Genomic DNA, 25,939 nt, shown 5'->3' with positions numbered 1-25,939 from the left:
TATGGAGATGTCCATTTCATTTAATTTTTGTAATCACTTATGATAACATACTCTAAATTCATTATTATTCTTATTTCCAATAAAATGAGTATAGCCTGCTTTTCATGCCATGACGATTTGCATGTACAGAAAAAACAGACACTTCAAAATTCTGTATTTCTTTAATCAACTGCATCATCCCAATAAATTCTAATTCTGGTGTATATAAATCACTTGCTATTCAGCTTACAGTTCCACACACATATCTGGCAAGCAGTTTGAAGCAGGTTGACATCTAAAGGCAAGACATTTCCGTTCTTAAAGTCATGTTATTGGATGGTTAATCCTATATTTGCATTTATTTGATTACAAGCACTTACAGGTAAAAGTAGTCCTGAAGTGTAGGTCTAAAAATTGTAATATAAGCTTCTGGAAGGTTTTGCCAGAAGAAAAATATTTTTGCCATTCTATGCATGCTTGCCTCTTTCAGCCATTTGGGATTTTTATTAATAATCTTCTCATTACTGTATTCATCTTCTGATTTCTTAGTTTTTTATTTTAAGTAAGGCAATTTCTGTGAAGTCTTGACACTGAAATCAGACTTCATTACTCTGCAAAATATATTCACAGTTCAAAGTATTTAAGAGGGTTAAACAAAATGCAAACATTTAATGCAACATTAAGCATGTGAAATAAAATCTTGATTGCCTAAAGAAAGCATGCTATGCTGTTACCCTGGTGACAGGTTAAAAAAGGATTGTGAGCTGAATGGCTGTATGATATGAAATTAAAATGTTTCACATTGAACAATCCAAAATGAATTGGGAAAGGTTAGAGCAGAGGAGAGAGAAATCAATTCTCCAATGGCAATGGTGAATGGAAGTGAAGTCTGAATAGGATTTGCCAGTGGGGTGCAACAGCTGCCAAATATCCTGCAGCCAAAGAATTACAATAATACTGATGAAGTGTGCAAGAGCTTTTGGAATCATTGCAGGGAACAGAGAAATACTCCTACAATAATGAGGCCATTCTGTGTCCCATCCCACTTTTGCAGTTGAATCAAAGGAAAAAAGAAACGGTTGAAAATTGTAATACTCGATAACAAAGGTATAAATGAATTATCTATCCCTTCAATCAATATCTTATATTTAACTACAGCCTTTGTGAACCATGAATGAAGCGAGCATGCTAAAGAATGGACAAATCAAGACACATACATGTAAAAGTATGCAGACAATATCGAATGAAAGACTTTTTCTTCCCATATATTTTGTTGACAACATTTCTACTGCAACAGCATCCAGAATAAGCTATACACTACATAAACAAACAGGAGGACACAATCAGTGCCTCAAGGAACTTCACAAGGCAAGGTGCTGACGTTCATGCTTATCATTTTTATGTTAGTAATCCTAGGAAAGAAACATCAATAAAACTTCTCACATGAATGCAGTTACACCTGCATTTACTGAGCTTAGCGTCCCACAAAGTAAAGAAAAAACTTTGCCCTTCCATAAAAATCTCCAACACAACTTCATTTCTGCCCTTCAAAACTCCAAATAAATATACAGACGGAGAGGAAAACCTATGCTAAAAATAGCTGTAAAATGATGAGGGAGCATGTGGCGATTAGCACACACCTTGTTAGTTCTATGGTTTCATGCGCACACTTTTTACACACAAGGCAAATATTAAAGAACAGGTTTAGGAGGTGTAAACCTGCATGAGAGGAAAGAATTGTTGGGCTCAAAGGGATCAAAGTAAAGGAAAGAAAAAGAGGTCATGTGGTAAAGAGGGGATCTTGCAGAAGAAGAGGTTGGAAGCAAAGCATGGATGAGAAAAGGGCCAGGAATATGGCAACACAACAGAAAATACATATGTATACTACATAAATACAAGTTTCAATATGTAGTGAAAAGTAGCCACAGAAGCTATAAAGCTCCTACAGCAGCTGCTGTTTTCCCAGCAGACATGGTGAAAATAAAAAATAAACAGAGACTTAGCCAGACCCATTTACTTTGGCGAATGGCTTTCCCACCAGCAATCACCTCAGCAAGATGCATACTGGTGCTTTGGGGACCTTCCCAAGAGATGTGCAGCATGGTTCAAACTTTTTATTATCTTTTTTTAATCATATTTTTATCATATTTATGATTTCAAAATTGTTATCAATTCTAAAGACTGAGGAAGCATGGATTCCTGAGTGCTCAGGACCCCTTTATCCCTACAATTGACATAGGGATAACAGGCTATGAAAATTTCCCATATAAACTGTTCTGTTTCTGTAATTATGTTCATGAATCATATGGAACAATGGCTCTGCTTTCAAACAACTATATAAATACTTTATATTACTTAAGTTATTAATTCTGATTCTATTAATTTAACCCAATCAAAGAACAAATAGGACACATACATTCTGTAGAAACAGTCATAAATTCTACTTTGAAGTGTCTCATTTCAACTTTTGTACTTTATATAAAAGTTCATTTCTGCTGTCCAAATCTACCCGTTTCATATATTTGCATCTACTTGTTTGTGTCTAGCACATACAATCCTCTTTCCATGATAAGTAACTGAGCAATCTCAGTTATCTGGTATTATTTACCCTTCTAAAGGCAGCTAAAATATTATATAGGGCAGCTGGTTTAGCAGTGATTAAAACAAGGTTACAAAAAAAATTTAAATAATTATATATGACAGGTCAAAAGAACAACATTAAGTAACACCTAAAGACATGAGACTGTTGTTACAATCAGGAGAGCCCATTATAAACAAGGGTATCACACAAAAAAAGGGAGAACAAAGTCTTAGTACCTGGCTAGACTATGGGGCGGGGGAGGGGAGGGGAAGAAAAAGCCCCCCACACACAGTGGAATAATGGTCTGAAGCTGCAGTAGTTACATAAACATATGGAGGCCTTTCAAAGGCATAACAGTAAATCATGAAAAGAATGCTTGACTTGTTGACCAGGGGACCAGAACAGTAAGGATAAGACAGTGTTATTTTCATGAGCTAAGGATGACTGCATAACTCCAAAGCGAGGGAATGAAGAAAGCTGCAAGTGGGCTGGACTAAGTCATCCTTACCAAATGAAAACAAAGTATTTTATCTTTATATCACACTAGACGGTATTTGTAGGGTAAGGCAAAGTATAAATATTTAGCTGTACCGGCAATAACTGTTCATGTTATTACTGCAGTTTGGGGGCAGGGGAGGAATCACATCATGCAATTGATGTAATTCCGCAGTGCCGGTGACTGTGCTGCCAGTAAGAACTTTCCCCCTTTCCAAGAGGCCAGTTCAGATGACTCCAGTGATTTTTCCTGACATCATCTTCCTTCTTTTTGAAATTAATGTAACATAACCTTATTTTGTGCTGCTCCAGCAGTGCAGGAGAGCCAGAAAGCTCTCCTATAGGGCAGCTGACCGTTTCGTCCATATGGGGAAGCCCTAGGCTGACAAATAGCTGGCTCTGTCCCAGGCTCCAGCAGGGTAATAGGTGTAGTTTATGTGAAAGCAAGCATGCCTGAGAGGTGTGGGACTCCACTGCTCTCCGAGCAGCTCCCTTACTGCCCTAATAATGCCAAGGCAAGGCAAAGCAGGCATCTGAACCATCATTACCAAGTGTACCGCAGGATCTACATCAATAGATCAGTACTAAATCAATCTAGACATGTACCTACAATACTTCAATAAATAAAAAGCTAAATATACCCATTTCTGTTCTTGTGGTTCACCGGTCGTGTTATGTTCACTGCACTGGACCCCAGGATTTTCAGAATTTTAAAACACAGAAAGCCTAGCTATTCCAGAACTTGACAAAAACTCACTTGTATTTTATCTGTAATTTCTCACTATACACTTACCCTTCCTGTGAAACTATTATTTTATTCTTATAAAGCATCATCCATTTTAGGTCTCAAAATACTTCATAATATTGATAAATAAACATTTACAAAACCTCAATAACGCATTGAAGTGTTAAGGCCATTTTGTCTCTTTGTAAACTGAAGCCCAATCTAACAGACTTCTCTGAAGTCCCACAAGAATAGTCAGGAGTTTAACTCCAGACTCCCTAATCCCGGTCGACTTTATTAAATACACAAGCAAGAAAAACCTTCAGGTTTTTTGCTAGCAATATAAAACATCTTCCAATGTGTTACCATCTTTATGCATGTAGTATCAGGTAATATGGGCATACAGCCTCACCGGTTTTTTCCAAGTCATAAACGATGAAAGGGTAAAACCCATAGAAAAATTAGGAAAATACCCTTTGCAGCCAACACAAGCAATGCATAGGAAGTGCTGTAGGCAATTGGGTTTAGAAGTATAAACATCACATTAGTAGACCCATGAGATAGCATGATGTAGCCACACCTGGAGAGTCACTCTCCTATTCCCCTCCCAACCCACTAATGAAAACAAGTCTGAAGCCAAAATGTGAAGATTCAACTGTACAACATCATTTTTGGTCTCAAAGGCTAACTACATCAAACAGATGTAAAGTAAGCTGGATTCACTTCAGCCAAAATATGTTTCCACTTGAAACAAGATCGAGTTCTGTCTAGGAGACCTTGGGATTTTACTAGGTGCTGTAAATCTGTTCAGCAGCTGTGGGTGGCACCAGTTTCACAATAAACTGGACTATGGAATAAGTAGGAAAAGTCCTAGGTAAAATAACTGAAAGCTGAACAATGAAACAATCATCAATCATTCATGGCTCTTTCCTGTAGGAAACGTGCCCCTATTATCTGGATATCACAGTGAAATATTCACATTAGTAACTGGCTCACAAAATACCAGGCATTTTCATTAGCTAATCATCTTTCCAAAAAAACAAGCAAAAATAACCCCCCACAAAAAACAAACCACCCCACTCCCCAAGAAAACTGGTTAAACAGCAAACCATAAAATAAAATTTAAAAATGACAGAAAATGCTCTAAATATTCAATTGCATCATAAAAGTAAATGTCTATATTCCTGTAACTCTGAGCATGTACATGTCTCCAGCAGCTGTTCTAGCTAATGGTTAGCAAATTAATCCTAGGAGACTGTTGGTGAGGGCAGGGGCACACAGCAACATAGACAGTGGAAACTCACCTGTGGGTGCTCCACCCAAATCATAATACAATTTATTCTAACACAGGAAAGGCAAACTGGCCTTCGGCTTGTGGCCTGTATTAACCTCAACGCCACAGAAACTACTACAACAAAGAACTCCACTACAGGGGTCGTGTCTAATTGAATCTAGCTGAAGAAAGTTGGGTGTTTGATCCTAATGAGGCAATAGCTCACTGATCATCAGCGCGTGTTCCAGCAAGAACCTTACAGTTGATAATTCGGTCACCCAGAGGGTTGCAAAGTATGTGTTTTCCAGTCACACCCCTGCAAATACCATGAACCGTAGAGGAGAACCCCCATCGTGAAGGTGCTACTAGTCTGATCTGTGGCACAGAGCTAATGCCCACTCTTTGCATCCCTTTTACGAGCCATCCTCTGCTCAACTCTTCCTCTTTGCTACACGTTCCCACTCTTGTACCTCTTTCAGAATAATTTCACTTGTCATGAGTACTTCACCTGCCTCTGTCAGAATAATCTAAAATAAAGTATTATTAAACTGTTTCAACACCAATACGGGTCATTTTAGAAGAACCAGAGTAGAAACCACAAAATCACCCCCTGGCATACCTGGGGGAGGAAGAGGAAAGGCAGAGACCAAGGGAGGAGCAGGCTGGGACCGATTCCTTAATCTCACTCAGCTGCATTTCCTCTAATTACAGTCTCAGTAGCCCTGATAGTGAAAGGTGGAGCTTCTGTGAAGACTTCCAAGCATGGTTCTTTCTTTCTATCTATCTGACTAGAAGAATAACAATCCGGACCTTGGGCTGAATAAATCACGGGGAAAAAAGGGAACCCAAAATACCCCTGCTGTTGTGAAAAGAATGCATATTATAAATATGGCTCCCAAATGGGAAAAGAAAACAAACCAAAACCAAAGACAAGTATATAAGTCAAGTTCAGCAGAAAACTATCTATTTCACAGCTGTGACAAGTTTAGAAGAAATAATGCATGATTTCAAAATACTATTCAGTGCAATTCCTTACACAAAAACTGTTTTCAGTGCATGCAAAAGAAAAAAATGCTGTCAACATAAATCGTGCCAGAGAGCTGAAATTTTGAAAATTATGATCAACATGTCAACATACTTTTCCAAACCATTAGGAGAATGTTATGGATCAACTTTGGAGCATACAGTCTGTCTAATCTGCTTACATCCTCCAACATGGATTTAAAATTCACACAGACGCCCAATTCTGCCACAGTGAACTGCATCCAAGATCACAACTGGCCTTTTTGATTTGCTGCCAGTAGCACAGGTTCCTACTCTGCACTTTTTGTTTACTAATATTTTTCAAACAGACTGCAGTCATACCAATAAAGATATGCTTTCTATGGCCACAGTCCTGCTCCCTAAAACGTACCCATGACATGGAACACCTTCAAAAACAAGTCAGAGGCTGTCTGGATAAATCAAGGACATGCTGTGAAGGATCCTTGATGGGACTGCAGTAACTTCCATGCTCCACGGTCCTCAGTCTCCTCTAGAGGGAGTCCACTAACTGCTCTCAGGAATGGAGAACACTGTCCAGGAGACTGCACAACCCTTTGACCTCATTCTGCCTTTCTTTGACTTTTCCTCTGAAGAAGCTGCATGATTTTGCAGAAAGGGTATCATTATCGGGTTTGGTTTTCTTCAGAAGTTACTCACCAGTAAGACTTTCTGCATTATCTTGTCCTTACTTGGCCTCAAACACACAGCTTTACTATCACAAAAACAAGTAGATTTAACAATGTATGTGGATTGAAACCGCGACCTATTCAACATGAACCACACTCAGCCACCACTTGGAGAAAATTTTAAGGCTCAACTTCTGAAGGATTCATTCCAGAGCTGCATATGCCTCAGCAGACAGAAAAGACCATCCTTTGAAAGCTGAGCTCAACATAAGTACACCCCATCATGGCAAGAGAAAGTGATCTTCCCTGTACTGAGAAGATTTGTTAGCTTCACCACTGAAATCTGGTCTGAATCAGAAAAATCAGACCTTACTCTAGTCTTACAAACTTCATGTGGTCAGACTCTGCTGCCTTCTCTGCTCAGAGTGGAGGGATGTATGTGAGGGAATTGGGCTAGGACTCCAAAAATAAGCTAGCTTTTTTCAAAGCAGGGGTGTATTTGTTTCCCTAAAGCAGCACAAAGAGACATGAATGCCCATGTTTGATTGCTCAATGCAACGCTTCGTTTACATATCTGGTATCTCAGTTAAAGTAGTTATATGTATCTTTTCTATTAAGATACACAGACACCTAGTATTGAAAGAAAATAGTTGCAATAGAAAGAAAACATTAAAACATCCTTCAAAAATTGGACTCCTTTTCTCTCTAGCAAGTAAGAACGTTTCACAGGTCAGAGGAAAAAAAAATAAATCAAATTAGAGCAGGGAATGGAACAGCACTTTCAAGAATCACTACTTAAATCAACAATTCCTATCCTTACTCTAAGTACAAAGTAATCCATTACTTCTCAATAGCAGTACCAGACTACTTAACTTCCTACACTGGCCAGTAAAAACTACAATCAAGGCTCCTCCTCACTTCCCCTCATTCATCTTTTATTTAGAGAACAGTGGCCTTCAAGTGTCTGTTCTTCTCCTTATGCCATTTGCTATAGAGGATATAACTCATGGAAGGAAATAAAAAGGTGCTTTACTTTCCCCTATAGGTGCATAAGGCAAGAAATGACCTAGCCCTACATATGCTATGGATCACAAAGCCGTTATGCTTGCCCTAAGTGTCTCTTTTTTTCTTTTTTACTTTTTTTTTAACACCATATGGTACTATTTATCTTCACGGGTACAAATAAAAATAAAGATTTCTTGAAACCACATTTGATTTATTCCTAACCACTGTAAAATCAGTAATAGAATACACTGTCAAACCACTGGCATGGAATGTGAATAATGTCTATCCTGCATTCTGAATTCCCTCTCACACAAACACACACGCACGCAACAACATTAAAGAATGTGAGGCAAGAAGAAAGAGACATGTTGAAGTTATGATTCACTGTATGCAACTACTGCAAACACCAACTACCCAAGCAAGTTTCACAAATTCAGTTGTTCTAATACAAGGTCTCAAGGCATTGACAGTGATGGGCCAGAGGACAACAAAAGCTAGAAATATCCTAGAGGAAAAAACCACATTGTTCCAAAAAGTAGTGATTTAATATTTCAACACAAGCTACTGCAATGGCTGGCCAATTAACAGTACTACCGAGGTTACTAGCAGCTATGATCCCAAAAGAATGAGGGAGTAGGGAACAAAAGCACCAAAAACCCCACACTTAAACCAAGGTGTTGGCTCTTCCAGCATTTACCATCAGAAAGTCTTTTCAGAATTAGACCCTAAACTACTAAGGTTCTTCATCAAGGTAGCAAATTATTCATGAATCCACAATATTTTAAAGCTTTGTAGCTGAATATTCATATTATCCCAAAGTGCTTAGATCACTTCAAATGGGCACATGGGAAATTTGTGATGCTCAATTTGTGGTTAGTTACTAATGCAGCAACATTTTGCATTAATGAAACTCCTGATGCGCATTAATTACTGTACTGGCTCGTAACACATTTTTGTGCCTGTTAGTTTGCTAATATGTAGAATAAAAATAATCACATATGACTTGTGTGAGTAGGGAAATGTAAGCCACAGCTCATTTGCATTTAGAAAAAAGACTATATTAAGAAGCCATGCAGTTTCTCACCAGTGTCTCTTGTGCATGAGAAGATGCCATTAACAAAATGCATCAGCACATCTAAGTTCCTAGAAATGAACTTACCTTTGAGTTCCTAGAAATTGCTGTGATCTCAGTTGTTCAGCCACGTACAAAGATGCTGCTGTTGCCAGTAGTTCTCTTCTTTCAAGATCTGTCAAGTTGTGTCCTAGTTTTCAGAAATTAGTTTAAAAAAAAAAAGTTAAGATAACACAGACCACACAGACAAAAAGTAACAACTACCCACACTGCTCAGTCTTTATACATGAAGCCCACATTTTTTTCGCTCTAAACTAAGAGGAGGCTTAGCATAGCAGACGCTCTGAGTTTCAGAGTTTAAATCACATGTTTTCATACAGATTAGCCCTACTGCTAACACTGGTACCTCTGTTAAAAACAATTAGACAACTAAAAAAACCCCAAACTGAACGATGCTGCAGCATCTTGTTTTTGTTACAGAAATGTCATTGGTTGACATACTGTGTCTCATGCTGGTAAGGAATCCATCTGTACATTAGAACTTACTCAAAATATACAGCATTCTTCCTCAGTACTTTACCTTGCAAAGGCTACAGATCTTCCAAACAAAAGAGATAACGCAACAGTATAAACACCAGAAATAAACAGGGATAAAACTACGCGTCAACCCTGGGTCATTTAGTGCCATTTGTATAAGCATTAGTTTGCAACTAACGGAGTCAAAGTCATTTTTGGCGCTTCATAAGCAGAAAATGGCTCGAAGTGGCCTACAGTCTGAATGCAGGCAAGTTAATAAAGGTTTGGACAAAAAGGTACGCAAACCAAGGTGGTTGGAAATAGTTTTTCTCCCGTCTGGCCTTGCTCCTGAAAGTGAAGGTTAACGAGGAATTAAATTGTCCACTCAGCAGGCTAAAAGACAGAGCACAGTGACAGAACTTTGCCCTCCTCTTCTTTAGGTTAGAAACTGCACAACACAGATTTGGTATGAAAAGCTGGCAAATAGGTGGCCAAGACTGGTGTCACCAGAGAAGCAGAACAGTCAAAACTGATGTGAGAGGGAGCACTAAAGGACAAGTAAAGTACTCTGTCCATAAGGCAGGGGCAGGAAGTTAAAGTTGATGTAGAAGAGGACAAGACATGCAAAGCTGAATTGTCATGGAGAAGAAGAGGCAAACTTTACCCTCAGGAGCGAGATTTTGCACCAATGAAATCAAGAGTGTTTCAAAAGTACAGAGAGGAGTGTAGCAGAACACATAATATTAAAAAAAAGATAAAGGTTAAGATTGAAAGACTTAGCTAAACTCAGTTACAACACAGCTCTCAAGAAGTGCTTTATGTGTATGTATCACAGCAAATACCACCATCTATGGCAAGTACAGATTTCACATGAAGGGATGGGGAAAGAGAGGGGGAAGGGGTTCAGAAAGCTGTATCTCCCTGAGCAACTCTGCCCAGGGGGGCACTCCAGCCCTGCAGCAGAGAAACAGTCAACGCAGCTCCCTTCCACATCTCCACTCTCCCATCAATGCCACCATACTGCATGTAATGCCAATTCACATTCCCCGGTACTGGTCACTAGCAAGCAACAATTTCTATCAGTAGCATAAAATAAGACTAATACAATCCTCAAGAAAACCCAGAATGGAGGCCTCTGAAAAGGACTGCAGCACACTTTACAGTAACAAGTGCACAATTTCAAAACAGGACATGTTCTGCACAGGACACACCATTCCACTGGGAATATTAAATATGGATAGGTAAAGAGGCTGCTTAGAGTCCACCTCAGCAATGCAATCAAGCCACAGTGATGGAAACACAAGCATTACAGTTCCAGCTAACAGTACAAAGGAGCTGTCACAGGCCACAAAATGTAAATTTAAAAATAACAAAAGCCAGAAAATCTGCATCAATCCATTTTTAATTTAGTCCACATCAATGTATTCTGGCTAAAGATTACTGCAACTTCCTTTGCTCGGTGTTTATTCATCTGCCTTGAAATGGAAACTGTCTTCACTCTTAACAAATTAATGTAGAAATACAAATGTTGAGAGGTTGAGGAACTGACCTGAGAAAGAAACTCAATCTTTCCTTTGCCAGTTAGTAGAAAAACTGATTGACAAGCCAAAGTCAAAAAATGCTGAACTTTTGTACTATTTGTGTATACAGGCACACATATGTGTACATATAAGCCTTACATAATTATACAATGTAATAACATCAACTATCTGGCTCTGAAATGTGCCAATTTTCCAATTGTTTACACACAGTGAAGAAGCTCTGAGATCATTTTTCCAAAGTGCTGTATCTAAAACTTATGATTTGTTTACATATCTCAACTAAAGATACATCAGGAATCTATCCTAAAACCTTTGCTTTTCAGTCACCCTGCCTAACACCCATGACAAGTCCATGTGACCAAAACTGCATGTTTCCACCTGCTCCAACGCACACTGGTAATATCAACTCATATAAAGGAACAAAGTAAACCCAGGAAGATCCCAATATGAAGGTTTTATTGCACGACCTTCATCTTGGATGAAATCAATAACTGCTTTTGCGCTTGCTGTGCTGCGAAAACTATTTTCTCCCTGTATCTTCAATAAAAATCAAACTCCAAATAGTGAACAAAGGTCAATAATTTGAAACAGGTTAACAACTGATCAACAGTTACATTCACCACTTTACTATCACAAACATGAAAAAAAAAAATTATCTGCTTCCCCTATTCATCACTATTTGTATTAGTTGTGGCACAGATGTGGCAAGCAGAAAACGAGTCATGACTGCAGTATCCAGTGTGAGATTTCTGGGAGATAATATAAACTGTTAACAAGAACATACCAAAATTAGGTTTTGGTCATTGGCAATAAAGATACAATAGTACCAACAGAACGTCCTTAGCATAACTTTGGAGGCATACATGGGAAACTTGATTAAAGGCTGCTTCCTAAGGATGGCAGTTTACCTTTATTACCCAAGACAGGCTGCTGTCCGTACTGCCTCAGTTCCCTGAACTCCAGTCCAGTCTCCCTTGCCTTTTGGTCTTACTCTGCTGCTGTGCTCAGCAGAATTTTAAACAATTTTGCAGTTAAACTTTCAATTACATTACTTTATTTGGAAATACACAAATGTTCCAGATAGTGATACCTTTGTTTCACTCCAAGTATTACTTTACTTTAGAAGCTACCCTTCGGGATTTCAATTGGGTGTCTTGAGGTATAAGTTAATATTCACAATCAATAAAGATTTAACAATGCAGCCTTTCACATTCACCATGCAGAAGATCAATCTTAAAAGTAACAAAGCTACCTCTGGTGCATTTATCCAAGCGCTGCCATGACAGGGTGTAAAATAAGTGTAGCAAAGGTTCCCCAGCTTCCAACATGGGAAGTTCTGCCATTGCTCTTTCCTACACTCATCACTGCAGACTCCTGGGCTACACAGAGATTTTGTCTCCACCATAAAATGTGGAGCTGGTGGCTTCCAAATCTCTCTGCATAACCAGGGATACACTTCTGCATTACCACTATCATCACTGAGCTGAATTATATAAGGTGAACATAAAACAGGATTAAATGCTATAAAATTAAGTCACAAGTAAAGGAGTGGAAGCACTGTTGTTCATATTATTTAAAACTAGATCGCACGCATCTATTACTACTAAATGACAGAACCCTGGTTGGAAGGAAGGCAAGGAAAAAGCGTTTTCTCTCATTTCCCTATGTTATGATTGCTTAAATCAATATTATCCCTGTATCCCCCAAGCTGAGTCAAAAAGGTTCATGCAATTACTTTACATAACCACCTTCAAATTAAATTACATAAAAGGTCATTTTTCCCATAACAGTCTCATTTGCATTTTGTCCTAGAAATGTGTTTCCTACTATCAATTACAGGAGGGAAAAAAAAAAAATCAAAATCAAACAAGCCCTGGTTATGTACCCTGGTCTGTTACTTAATAGTTGAAAAGTGACTGTTTTCTGATTGGGAAGAATAAATATTAAAGGAAAAATGGGTAAGAGACAGTGCAATGCGTAATTCAGATCCATATCAACACAGGCATTGTTTATATCATTCCTAGGTTCTGTTCTGGCTCAAATTTTTCCCCAATGGATTTTTAAGTTGACCATTAGAAATGGCATGTACACCAAGTAGACAGAAAACAAAGCTGGATGCTATTAAAGAGTTTAATTTCTTCTGAAGTCCAGCTGGGCTTTGCTCCATCCATGGTAAAAAAAACCAGACAATATTGTCTGCACCTGCAATCTCAAACCATTCAGAATAGTGAAGAAGTATGTCTCTCAGAGAGCTTGCAATCACTTACAGGATGGATGCTACAGCATACAGAAAGGAAACCTCTACTATTTTGAATTATAAAGAGATTAGTGACAGACAAGAAATGTTTCTTAGCTTCACCTGTCAGAAAGAAGAAAATCAAACAAGCTGTTAATTCAATTTTTATAATCCAGTAGCTTCATAAAATTAAAACAAAAATTAGATTCCAGTGTGCAGAAGATGAACGGAATCAACACCAATCATCCCCTCCTTTCTAACAGTAACACAGTCAGGAAAAGCTGCATTGCCCCCTCCAGCAAATAACAGAAGTCTCCAGACATATATTTAAGTCATCTCTACAGTCCCAATGTGTTTTCATTCATAACAGAACCATGGAATGACTGAGGTTGAAGGGACCCTGGGAGGTCTTCAGTTTATTCACTGTGCCCCCACTCCCCACCAGGCAACCCCAACATCAAATTCAGACTGGGTTGCTCAAGGGCTTGTGCAGTCAGATCTTGAAAATCTCCATTTTATGACCACCGCCTCTTGGCTCTGCTGCTGTGCAACTCACTGAAGAGCCTAGCCTCATCTTCTTGGGAACCCTCCCAAGAGGTACGAGAAGGCTGCCATTAGGGCCACCCTAAAGCCTTCTTGTTTCCAGGCTAAACAAGCCTGGTTGTCCCAGCCTCTCCTCACAGGTCCTCTGTTCAAATCCCACCGCCACCCTGGTGGCTCTTCGCTAGACTTACTCAAGTTTATTGACATCCTTCTTACATGCGTAAGGGGGTTAAAACAGAGCACAGTATTCCAGAGGTGGTTTATTAAGTGTTAAGCAGAGTAATCATTTCCTCCAGCCCATATAATTATGACAAACACAACGTATCCAAGAGCCTTCACTTCACACACAGCCTTTGGAACCAATACACAATTGCATGAGAGGTGCTTCCTCTTTCTTTCTTTCTGTATTAGAAATCAGTTAACATAAAGGTTTGTCCATCAGAACTGCTGCTCTTCCTCTCCCCCCAAATGAGGTAAACATCCTAGAAGAGAAGTGAATTATTTTTCCCCCTGTGTTTTGGTACGACTTTCGCAATAATCTCTTGGAAAACGCCCCATTTCTCTTTGCGCAGGATGCCTCTCCCAAAGAGACTGCCCAAGCATTTGAGACATCATTTAATAAACAGGAAGAGTGGACCATTTAAAAAAGGTCTCGATACTGAAACAGTTATCCAGGAAAAGACTGGCTGTGAAACCGACTGAACCACAAAGAATGCTCCAACGAACAGGATACTAACCCAAGGATCCTCAAGTTTAATTTGTTCTTTGTTCAAACACTCCTCTTGGATCTTTGCGAAAAAAGAGATACTTTCTGTGCCTATAAAATAGGGATAATAGATAATATATTGCTTTCTCACCAGTCAGGTTAGGAAGTACAGAAGCATATGGAAGCTGTAGGAGAACAGCTCATCTGGCAATACTCTATCTAGTAGTACGGACTACTCCTGCAAGTTTGGTAAACATTTTTATTCCGTGAGCAAAGTGCTTGGAGCCCACTCTAAGACAGAAGTATCTGTGCCACCTGACCTAATCAGTGTTGCTGCACTTACCCTCAGATCCACACACCTCCCAAAACATGCATGTGTGCTCAGAGCAATAACCCACTCCAGCTGACCCACTGCCAACAGTCATTCTAGTCATCCATCCCTCATATAGACAACAGAGGGGTACGACAGCAGCTGTCTTCCCACACCAATCATATGCAGAGCAAGGTTAATCTCAACACAGCAATATTTTAAAATAACTTGCAATACACAAACTGGTTTTGTTAATGAATGCTTATTTAAAGAAGTGAAGAAAAAGACTTAAAGCCCAATCATGGAAATTACTAAACATTCCCATTCCAGATGTAATTTGAAGTGGGCATCACAGGTTAATGGAAAAGCTGCCAAGGTATTTCTAATAATTAATTTTTTCTTAGCTTATAGTAAAAGCCTTCTAATAAAGGACTTATGAAACCCTTGAATATGAGACTGGAAAACAAAGCATTGCTTATTTTATTCTTCTTAAGAAGGCTAAACTTAACATTTATATTTGAAGAAAAATGCACATAAGAAATGGGTCAGTACTTCATGCAGTCACCAGAAAGAACACAGCCAACATTCATTACTTAATCATCAGTGTAGACCAACAGTGCCAATTGTGTAGTTTACAAAAGAAACATACCAGATTGTGCTCAAGCACTAACATAGCACCTATCTTCATTGATTTTTTTTTTTTTATTTCTTAAGTTTTCCAAATTTAAAACACTGTTGGTATGGATTCCTACTGTTAAGGGCACATACTTCTAGGTGTTTCCAAAGACACTTTGGCTACACGTTCCTCTTAAATTTTCAGATTATCCCAGACCTTTTTTTACAGCTACATGTCTTTTATAAATAACATTAAGATATATGAAGCTGCTTAATGTTCAAATTCTCCTAGCAAAGTATACCCCAGGTTATTTAGTTGAAAAAGTAGAGGACTTAAATTGCGTAAGTTAATTTGCCTTTGTTTCTCCTGCTGAGCTTCTACCCATCATTTGCCTACCACCCTTGTTCGCCTTCAGTAGTTCCCATTTGAGTCTGTATTTGCAGAAATATTTTTCAGTTTAAAAAACTACCCTCTGATTCAACTCACTGACTTTTTTTTAAGCCAGAAGGTTCTGATCCAGTGCAAACTACATCATTAAAAGGGCTCTCAATTACTTCAGTGAGCTTTGAATCAGTATTCATGAATAAGTATTCTTGACCTGAAATACAAACGCTTTGCAATAATGATATCTGCATGTTTTTATCATTAAGAAGGCTACTGTATGCTTGTATTTGATACATGGAAGAAGACTACTACTTTTCATCCAGCAGGAACAAAGTCTAGTCATTTCACATGCCATTCATTAGTTTCTATGATGAACTGTGACAATGTCTCTTCTTCTGTCTTCTGGTGTCTAGAGTAAAAGCTCATCTTTAAGAATGTGTTAATACAATATTACTCTTTACCTCAGACTGGGACACTAATCAGCCATTTATATGTGTGTATGTGCACACAAATATGTGCATATACTGTTCAAGTCAGATAGCCCAAAACAAATTTCCTGTTATCCTGCAATTTGCTGACCAGCAATTAGTTAACTGATTACATACAGGTTAACATTGCCATACAAAATATTAAAACAAGAATAAAAGAACAAAAGATGAGGGTGCCTTTCCATAGTCAAAAATACAAAGCAAAAAGCAAGGGGTCTCCTGAGTCAGTAAAACTGATCCCAGCTTCTTACAAGTGACCAAGGGACCCAACAGACACATTATCACCAATAAGGGCAGAATGGTTTATGTTTTTGTTGTTCCCAATTGTGTCAGGTGTGGCTGCCTTTTCACCACATGGTATAAACCTAATATCTTACATCCTCACCTTTCTCCCCCATTCCCAGCCACTCACTTTTCACATCTGCTGAAGTTCACCAGATTCCTTCACGAACTATGTCGACCTAAGGACTCTCAAAAAAACTACCCCAACAAAAGCAGTAACAATAAAAAATGCAGGTTTATAGTGGCTTATGGAATTGAATCCACTCAGGAAAGGGCCTAAAAAGTCCCAGAATCATCAAAGAGACAGGACATGGGATTCTGTATTAAAGTGCCAAAAAAGGGAGACAGACCAGCTAATCAGCAGCACTGATCTTTCATGGCAGATCAGAGTACCCTCAAGTCTATGCTGGATGAAAGCCAGCTGAGTTACCTGAAGATTAGTTAAGTACACCTTAGCAAAGACAACAAAGGAACATCTGAGCTTCAACCATCACAAGCTTACTGCCACCCAAGGTGACTAATTCCTGTTGCTGTGGTCTCAGTCAGGAGCCAATAACAAGATGGATGCAGTAATACCACATGTAAGACTGTATCACATAGAGTTGCCAATTACATCATGACAAAGTAGTTCTGGTGCAAAGAATATTCATCCACAAGCTCACACGCTGAGTCCTGAGGTAATAAAAATCTGTTCTGCTCCTTAATGGGACTAGAATTTGGCATGGTGCCAAGCATGTCCAGTGACTGCCAGTCTGTCAGTGTTGTCTTCAAAGTGGGATGATTGTGCCACATTGGACTAATGATGAATGGGGGAGAAAGGAATCTCCATAAAGGACACATGAATGATGAGCTATAAGCATTGTTTGGGTTTTGGTTGGTTGTTTTTTGGGGTTCTTTTTAAATAAGAAAGAAGTTCTGCCTGATGAATGCCAGCTGAGGTGTGAGGCCCGTATGGAAGGACAGAGTCAAGAAAGCATCTGCAGCAGTTCAGCTGAGAGAGGAGACAACCTTTTAAAATTTGATCCTTGTGAAAGGAAACCAATCTACTTGTTTACTTACATTTCTCTACCTACTGTTATGCATTTTAAAAACTGAGTTGTTCAGGATGTTGTAAAGAAACATTTACACTTGTGTTTATGTTAACCTAGTGTACGAGTTAATAATTTCAAGGTGATGCCCATTACTGTGTGTAATGAGCATTAAAGACCAGGTTCCTGAAATCATGTGATAAAATGCCAGATCCTCCAGATAATGCTACAGAATACAAAGGGTCCCAAAAGATGCTGCACAAACTCACTGGAGAAACAACAGTGTTGAGTAAAGAGAAACCCTATCCTCAGTTAACAGTAGAAGTACTGTCTGTAATAAAAGACAAGAGCGTGGTAGAGCTGAATTGATGTTTATTTTATGTATCACCTACAAATTTTTTTTCTTGTCTTTGGATGTACTGCCTTTACTATTTTGTCACTAGGAGTAAGCATTTCACCTTCTTGAAAGTAAAGACAGTAACTGTTTCAATTATATTATACGTTATTTTAAAATTTTAATTGCACGCATGTACAGATACATTTGAGGGGGGGGAAAAGTAAAGACTGATTGGGGAACATGTCAGCCTATAAATATAAAGGAATAATCATCAGAAAAACCACCACTCAAGAAAAAAAAGAAATATTCCCAAATGGAACAAACCTTTAAAACCATCAGGATAGATTTCGGGAAGGAATTTAGTGCTGATGTCTCCTTGAACAAAACGTGGATGGATGATCACTTCTCGCAGTAAAGAAATATTGTGAGCCACACCTGAAAACAAAAATATCAATACAAAATCAGGTAAACATATTAATCACACATTACAGTAGGAAACAACTTACAAAAATATAAGCTCTTATGTTTGTGAAATAAATACCTGTTTACAACTTAGAGACCACAATACTGATGCAATCAATGCAGATTTACCAGTTTTGTTCCACTCCTGCCTCAAGGTACCCTCCTTAAACACTTGGTTAAGAAGTAAACATTCCAAATTTTCTCCTCATCAAGACTAATTCAAACACCTAGTTAAGTCAATGACAGCAACCACTACCAAAAGACTTTTGGTTTAGTCCCAGCAGACAGGCAAGACCAGAGGCATCTCCTTGAAATGACAGATTAGTCATGACTGCATGTATCGGCTCAATTCCAATGAACCCTGCTCTACCTTGTCAACCTGCCACCTCATATACACACACTCATGGGGAAGATATGCGCCATGTTAATCCCCAATCACAACAATCAATGAGAGTAAAAAGTTTTATCACTTACATAAAAGTTTATAACTTTTAATCATTTTTAAGTCATAACAGACTCCTGTAAAACTTACAAAACAAAGAAATCTATTCCTTGCTCTGTAAGTACCTTTATCCAACTATGCCTGGCCAATTCTTTTACCAAATGCCCTGTTCACCCTTTAGCACCACTCCATGACTCTGCTAGGCATATAGCCACCCCACCCTAATTTATTTCTTTAATTAAAAATTAATTATCATAGACCCCTTATAGCCACCTTCGTCATCTAATTTCTTTGAATATTATACTTTTTTAAATTTCTTCATCTCCTTTCATTCCACTTCTCAGCCTGTCTCCTCTCTTTCTTTCTTTCTTTTGTATTTTTCCTTCCCTTCTTTTCACCTTTTTGTACCAAAGAAAGACACTTCTAACAAACATAATCTAAAGCTACACAGCAAAAAAGATGCTGCCACTGTCAGTCCAGTAATTGCACACAAAACAGTAAGTCATCGACCCCTTCCTCATAGATGAGTAAAAGATTAATTTGTTTTCTCAGAGAGGAAAGGAATAAACCATATCCCATTTCCAGCACAGGCTGGAAAAAACATAATCAGGAGTTGGTGTCAGCACAAGATATGTAGTCAGGATAGTTAACACTGGAAAAAAGATTGCCTAGGAAGATATTCTGGAGTCAGTGAAAAGAAGTTTAAAAACCAGTGGAAGAAACATCTATCAGAACGCAGATATAGTTGGTATACCTTAGTACAGACAGTGGGACTAGATGACTTTTTTTATATCCTTCAAGCTTTATTTTTTCTTTGAATTTAACTGGGCTGTGTAACTAAGTCAGTAACTTCATGCCAAACCGAACTTTGCCAGAAGTAGTTGCAGTTTAGCACTGAATACGATGGTCATTAAAACTTATTGCACTGAAACAGTAAATACAAAGAAGTCTTTATAGGAGGTAGGAGAGGAAAGGACAGGTTAAAAAATCCCTGAGGAAAAAAAAGCCCAGACAATTTAAATTATCTTCTGGTTACTGCACTCCAAACAATTTCCAAAGAGAATGTACTTTCTCTTTTGAGAATACCACACAGGTCATTTCTGAAAAGGAAAGCTTAAAATTATGCAGGTAAGAGAAAAACGTCATCTTTATCTCAACTCCATTCTCAATTTTGGAAAGAGATTGTAAAAGAAAATTTGAAGAGCCACAACAGTTCAAACCCAACATGACTACAAACAATATAACTCATAAATATTAGTATTTCTTAGAAGAAGCTAAAATAGACATGCAATTTAGAAGCATAAACTGTAAAGTGCTGGCTGCAGCTGTCGCATCCATTCCAGGTATGGATAAATGAGGACGCTACTACAGGAAAGAGGTTATCCAACCTCAGCTGTGCAGTGTGCACATTCTCACCCTTCAGGAAATACAAAGTAATTCACATTCTTTCCTCCCAGTGTCAGAAGAACAGGCAATTCCAAATCACATTGCATTTGCCAGGTCACATGAACTCTGGTGTTGGATATGCACCATGAAGTATAAAATGCAGAACACATCACAAACCAGTTTATCTTGTAAAAGTTTGATTGTGTACCCATATCTCTTGTAAAGCACAAGATTCTGAAATTCAACTTTAGATATGTTTACTTACAAATTATTATGATTAATACAGTGATGACATGACTCAAAGTTATTTGCACATTTTTTTCTAATACCTCTAGTTTAACATGAATAAGAGTTCATTGGAAACTCAGGTCTCTCAACTGTAAATTAAGCTATTCAGATTTTTTTCCTCTATCAAGATCTCAAAGACACTAGCAGTACAGCAACTGCAAATTGCTTTAGCTACAGAACAAGATTCTTTTGCGCTCCTACTTTCTGTTTTTCCAGTTCAGAAGCATGAATAACATTCTTGTTATTTTATATGCAGACCAGTTCAAACAGTTTCAAAGCTTTTTTCCCCCTACAGTCTGCTGCTGGTGTGAATTTTCAAGCTCTCTGTGTGGCCGTCACTGAAACCACTTTCAACACATGGAGTGAGAGTCAGGCTCAGCCTCACTGAATCATGAAGTCATAGCTTTAAAGAGTAGTTCATGAGCCATTAAGTAGCACATTACACAACCAGTTCAGTGATGACAAGATAAAAATTTGACCGTTTGATTAAAAGAGGACTGTCCTACTTGCTGTCTGTGACCTAGATAGTCATTCATGGACTCTGATTTCATAAACGTTGAATGAAACTCACATTTCATCTCCACTAAACAAAAAATTTTTCAAAAGATCTTACGCTAAATTACTGTAACTTGGAGACAAAGTCTTTCTTTGGCTGCTACAAAATCCCCCCCAAATTTTCCCATTTGAACAGTAAGTTGAAACATCACAGAGATTTTTTTAATCTATTAAGTACAGCTTCAGGAATATAATCAGAAGACAAAGAGGAGCTCTTCAATACTCCCCGACTTTGAAACCGGGATTTAAACACACTACAATGTGTAACCAGATCATCTCATGTTTTTCTTTCCTAAACTGCCATAAGAACCCTGGTGAGATGATGGCTGATGACAGATGACAGAGCTTGGTGTCTCAACTGACTGCTCCAAAAGACGTGAAATCAAAAAAATACCATGAGTATCTTGATTATTTCCAACTCATGTGCATCAAAAAAATCAGAGGTTTCTGCAATGTTTTAAGCTACACAATTCCTTTAACAAGTTCAATAGAACAGACAAGCCTAGGCGTTTGGGAAGCAATATAACATACATACTTCACATATGCTACTTAACAATTTAATACACAAGTTTCCCTTTAAAGTATCATAAAAGGCTATCTTTATCAGGCCCCATAGACATTATGTGAGCAATGACTGCATGGCTGATCTACTTCTCAAAACTGATTTGATACCTTTAGTGATGTTCCAAATCATGTGGCTTTAAAAAAAAAGTACCAGTGTCTAGAAGTTTTAGATTTGCAATTTAGCATGACCTCTGTCAAAGTTCATAAGGTCTCCATCTGTGTGCGAGTAACTGCCAGGCTGCAGAAATATGGACCCCTAGAGCAGCTTGCTCCTGACTACCTGCTGCTTCCAAAACACTGGCCAGACATTAGCCCCACACTCTCACAGGATCAAACAGAGGCTAACAGGCAGTGCTTATTTCATGCGAAGTTAGACACTAAACTGAAGTATATTGTATTTATGTTGCAGTGGTTTTCAGGGAATTTTTCTTTTTCTTGACCAGGTCTGCAGTCTGCCAGGAACAATATCACATTTGTTAACCTGACAAGCCATGACATTTCCAACAAACAAACAAAATCCTACACTATATCAATTTGTTTCCCCTCCAGAAAACAAAATTTCACTTCAGCATCATTTTTTTACACTGGTAAGACTGATGCAGAACTACAGTTACAGCTATAGGCTTCTTTTCTCTAAGTCAAAATATAATAAAAAATAATCAATGTTCCTTGTATCTCTGTTTATTTCACTTGGCTGTATCCTTCACACAATATTACATCAGTAGAAGCTCAATTTGAGATGTACTACTTGTATTTAAATTTTGACACGCTATTTTCCAGAATATATTTGTAAGAGAGAGGAGCGGCACTTAACTTCTGGAGATCTAATGAAATTCAAAGAATCATATATTTGTATGTTTTATATATAACACACACATATTCCTGAGGTTCAATTAATTTTCCAGTTAAATTGTAGTTATTGCCTAATGAGTACACGAGAACACTAATCACAATGTTCATCATAGCTGATTAGTAACCACTATTTGAAGAAGCCCTCATTAAAAAAAATAAATACAATTATAATCAGAAGAAATTATTCCCCATACTGCCTGTCTCTTTATCTTGCCTCCTTACTCTTAAACTGTCTTCCCAAGAAACCACAAAGAAGAAAAAGACAACAAAATTAATTTTATAGAAAACAAAATTTTTATAGCAGGTTTCTGAACAGGATATTACACCACATTTCTACTCACTGAAAATCAGAAATTGGAACGCCGAGGCAAAAAACCATAGGCAATGTTTTCACTATAAATATTTATTGACACTAAACATATTCAGTGTTGATTGGCCTTTTTACAGTATTAAGCTTCTGTCATCTTGACATCTGCAAACACAAATCTGCATTTATCCATGTAAAGTTAATTGGAGTCCTACATGCCTCTCTGTAGATAAGCAGCTGAATAGACTTAACTTGCTGACAATTTCAAATTGTGCTGAGTGGAAGAGAAAGAACTTTATCTGCATACTTACTGATTGCAAAAACAACGTGTGGAGTACAGTACTAGAGGTTGCTCTTTTTTTAAAAGACAGCAAAGCTAAATTATCACCAATCAATTTAAATGCTGAATAAGAATAAATGCTATGAGGTTTAGGAGGCATCCCAGTTGATTTCTCTAACCAAAAATTAAAAAACATTATTAACCAAGCTCTGCACTGAGCATTATGAAGCACTGATTATGTTACTCTCCACTTAAAACAAGAACATTATCACAGGTTTGCACAGAAAATTCAAAGCCCGTGATTACTGCCCAGCTAGCCTCCATGTCTGCAATTCCAAAAGTTGTCATAATATCCCCTAAAATCCTCCACATTCAACTGTCAAAACTGTCTTTCAAAACTTGTGTTTTGCTTTAATTCACTTCAGAGCAGGCTATCTGCACACAAAGTCCCATCCCAAAAGCGAGAAAGGCTTTTTTAGCTTTGTAATTTCAATACACAAACATTCACATAAAGTTCTCACACAGGATCAGCACATCACTGACCTTCAGAGCTGAACATGTATTTCAATTAAAACATTAATTCTTTCAGATATTGAAGTCTGTAGCTCACAGAAGTCATAGACCAGGATAAAGTGGGAAAAGAAGGGGGAGAGGAAAGCAGATAATACATGCTGATATGCTACTGTAAAAAACATTAGCTCAAACTGAAACTAAGTTTTGTACTGCATGCACTCCTGAACCTTTTAATAAAATTTAAGCAGTCCATTATTTATGGTGCTAGCAAACACGTATGACTGAATGAGTAGAATAATTGGAAGCAGAAGTTAAGCAACCATTGTCAGGAAGATGTGGAAAAAATGGAGGGCCATCCCGCCATCACCCTCTCCTCAGCCACCCCTTTACACTGAAGAAGGGCAACAGAACACCAGGACAACATCGTAGATAAGGGCTAGGAGTAACAGCATTTCTCTTTCAATGCCTCCTCAGCCTGGCACACTGCATTTCTTGTAGTTTTTCACTGCCACAACTCTCTTTTTCTTAATAAAAAAAAATAAAAAAACAAACAAAACTCCTCTGACAAACAAAGGACTTTATTTTGTTTCCCTTCTCCTGCACCAATAATATCGCCTCCCTCTTTTACCTGATCAGCCAGTACTCCAGTTGCCCTTCCCTCTTTCTCCTTCATAGCGCAGTAGCCTATAGCCCTTCCTAAACTACACCCCACATAACTTCCCACTGACAAGCTGCCATTCCCACTGCCTCCCCTGGGACTAACTTAAGGAAAAAAGGAGAGGAGAAACAGGAGTAGAATCATCCTTCACACCAGCATCTATGGTCTAAGCTGATGTTACCAAGCATCCTGCAATGGTCCCTTCTAGTGGTTTTGAATTAAGTCTGTTGCTTTGCCTCCTCCAATTTCCATTTCCACACTGACACACTTGGGAACCTGCTGGTCGCTGTTGCAAAGGTTCCAAGAACACAAAGACTCTTGCAGAACTCCCAGCCCGTTACCCATGCTAGGCAAAGGGGAGAATCCGCAGTTCAGTTGTCCAACCTGTTGCAGCACTTTTTTAAAGCACAACCAGGAAAAAAAAAACCCTGTTTCCTTCTTTTTTAAGAACAGACACTATATGCTTTTTTTTTTTCAGGAAAACTGGTTTACACACTAATACTGTTTTGTTTGCAATACCAATGAATGCACGTGCATATCTGTATGGGATCAGAATACAGGAGAGTATAAAACCTACAAGTATCACTGCCATTGAGCAGTATCTTTTAAGTTAAAAGACAAAATAATTCAGCAATTGTTTGGATTTAATTCAAGTTTATTGTAACAACCTTTGTACCTGAAAATTATTGTCTTTGAAACATGATAAAATACTAAAATTAAAGAGGGTTTTTTGTTGGGTGCTTTTTAGTGTGTTTATAGTCACAAAAACTCAAGACTACAGTTTCTGCTGCCACTGTTCTGGCAGGTCTCCATTCATATCAGAGCGTTAACTTCCATATTCCCATTCCCCTCAAATATTCACCACAGCTATTTACCACTTTTCCATTTTCTATTCTATGCTTGCTCTTTCACCCCATGCTGGAAGATTCCTTCCGACAGCTGGTGGCCCTCTTATTTCCCCCTTGTTTCTAGTCCTCCTTGCTCTATCTGCTGCTTCCTCTTTCCTCATATGCTCCTTTTTCCATTTTTCTTTCTCCCAAATGGTCTAATGTTCCTCTACCCCTGCGACAAGCAGAATCTCAACAGAGAACAGCTGACTTTACACAAAGACTATTAACTTCATGTTACTGGTTTATATTTAAATCAGCTGGGAATATAAAAAGCTAACAGATATCAAAGGAAAGATTACAGATGCACTCAAGGATATGAGCTACCTGCCCAATCAGACCTCTGCTGAACTGATAATCGGTTCTACTTGCCGCATAAATAATGTCCATTTATTTTACTTAAATTGGTAAAGAGAATTTTCATACATAAACTTTCGAGAACTTCACACTGAGTTTTATATAGGCCTTTAAATGAACAGATTATCCAGCCTCATAAATTACATGACAAACATGTGCTAAAATCTTAGAAAAACTGAGAAGAGGGAAATCACACCACACTATGTTTACACATACAGTAGACTCATTGGAAGGTATTCTTTCAATACACTATTTCTGTTGTTCAAATTAAACAGAAAAAATAAACCCTTAAATTTCTGAAAAGTGGCATAAAACAAATGAAAGATGAACCACTAATGACAATACATGTTCACAGAAAACAATTCATGCCTCATCCCAATAAGCAACAGTGCCTCTACACGACTGACATCTTCAACTTTCCAGTATTCACAAATTCTCCAGTAACTACTGGATAGTACTGAAAGTATATCTGCTTGAGACAAATCTGGGTTAGATCCTGACCTTTAATCACCCCCAAACCTGTAATGAAAGACCCAGAGATAAAAATGTTACTGAATTAGATCCTTCCTTATTCAGAAGCCTCAGCTGAGATTTTGAGTTCA

At 38.1% G+C, this 25,939-nt stretch overlaps 1 protein-coding gene across 1 annotated transcript in view; it reads right to left on the bottom strand.

Moving 5' to 3' along the window:
- The window catches only part of PCCA (propionyl-CoA carboxylase subunit alpha), a 309,664-nt gene that overhangs the window by 126,476 nt on the left and 157,249 nt on the right, over positions 1 to 25,939 (bottom strand). Inside the window, exons 19-20 of the mRNA XM_056329081.1 lie at positions 18,111 to 18,221; positions 8,887 to 8,989 (exon numbers count right to left, since the gene is read on the bottom strand). Of these exons, the coding sequence (XP_056185056.1) occupies positions 8,887 to 8,989; positions 18,111 to 18,221 (214 nt within the window). The remainder of the gene's footprint in view (positions 1 to 8,886; positions 8,990 to 18,110; positions 18,222 to 25,939) is intronic.

This window comes from Falco biarmicus, chromosome 2, assembly GCF_023638135.1.
Source record: "Falco biarmicus isolate bFalBia1 chromosome 2, bFalBia1.pri, whole genome shotgun sequence".
NCBI classification, from domain to species: domain Eukaryota; kingdom Metazoa; phylum Chordata; class Aves; order Falconiformes; family Falconidae; genus Falco; species Falco biarmicus.
The sequence above is the reverse complement of the archived record's forward strand: the minus strand, read 5'-3'. Positions and strand labels throughout refer to the sequence as shown.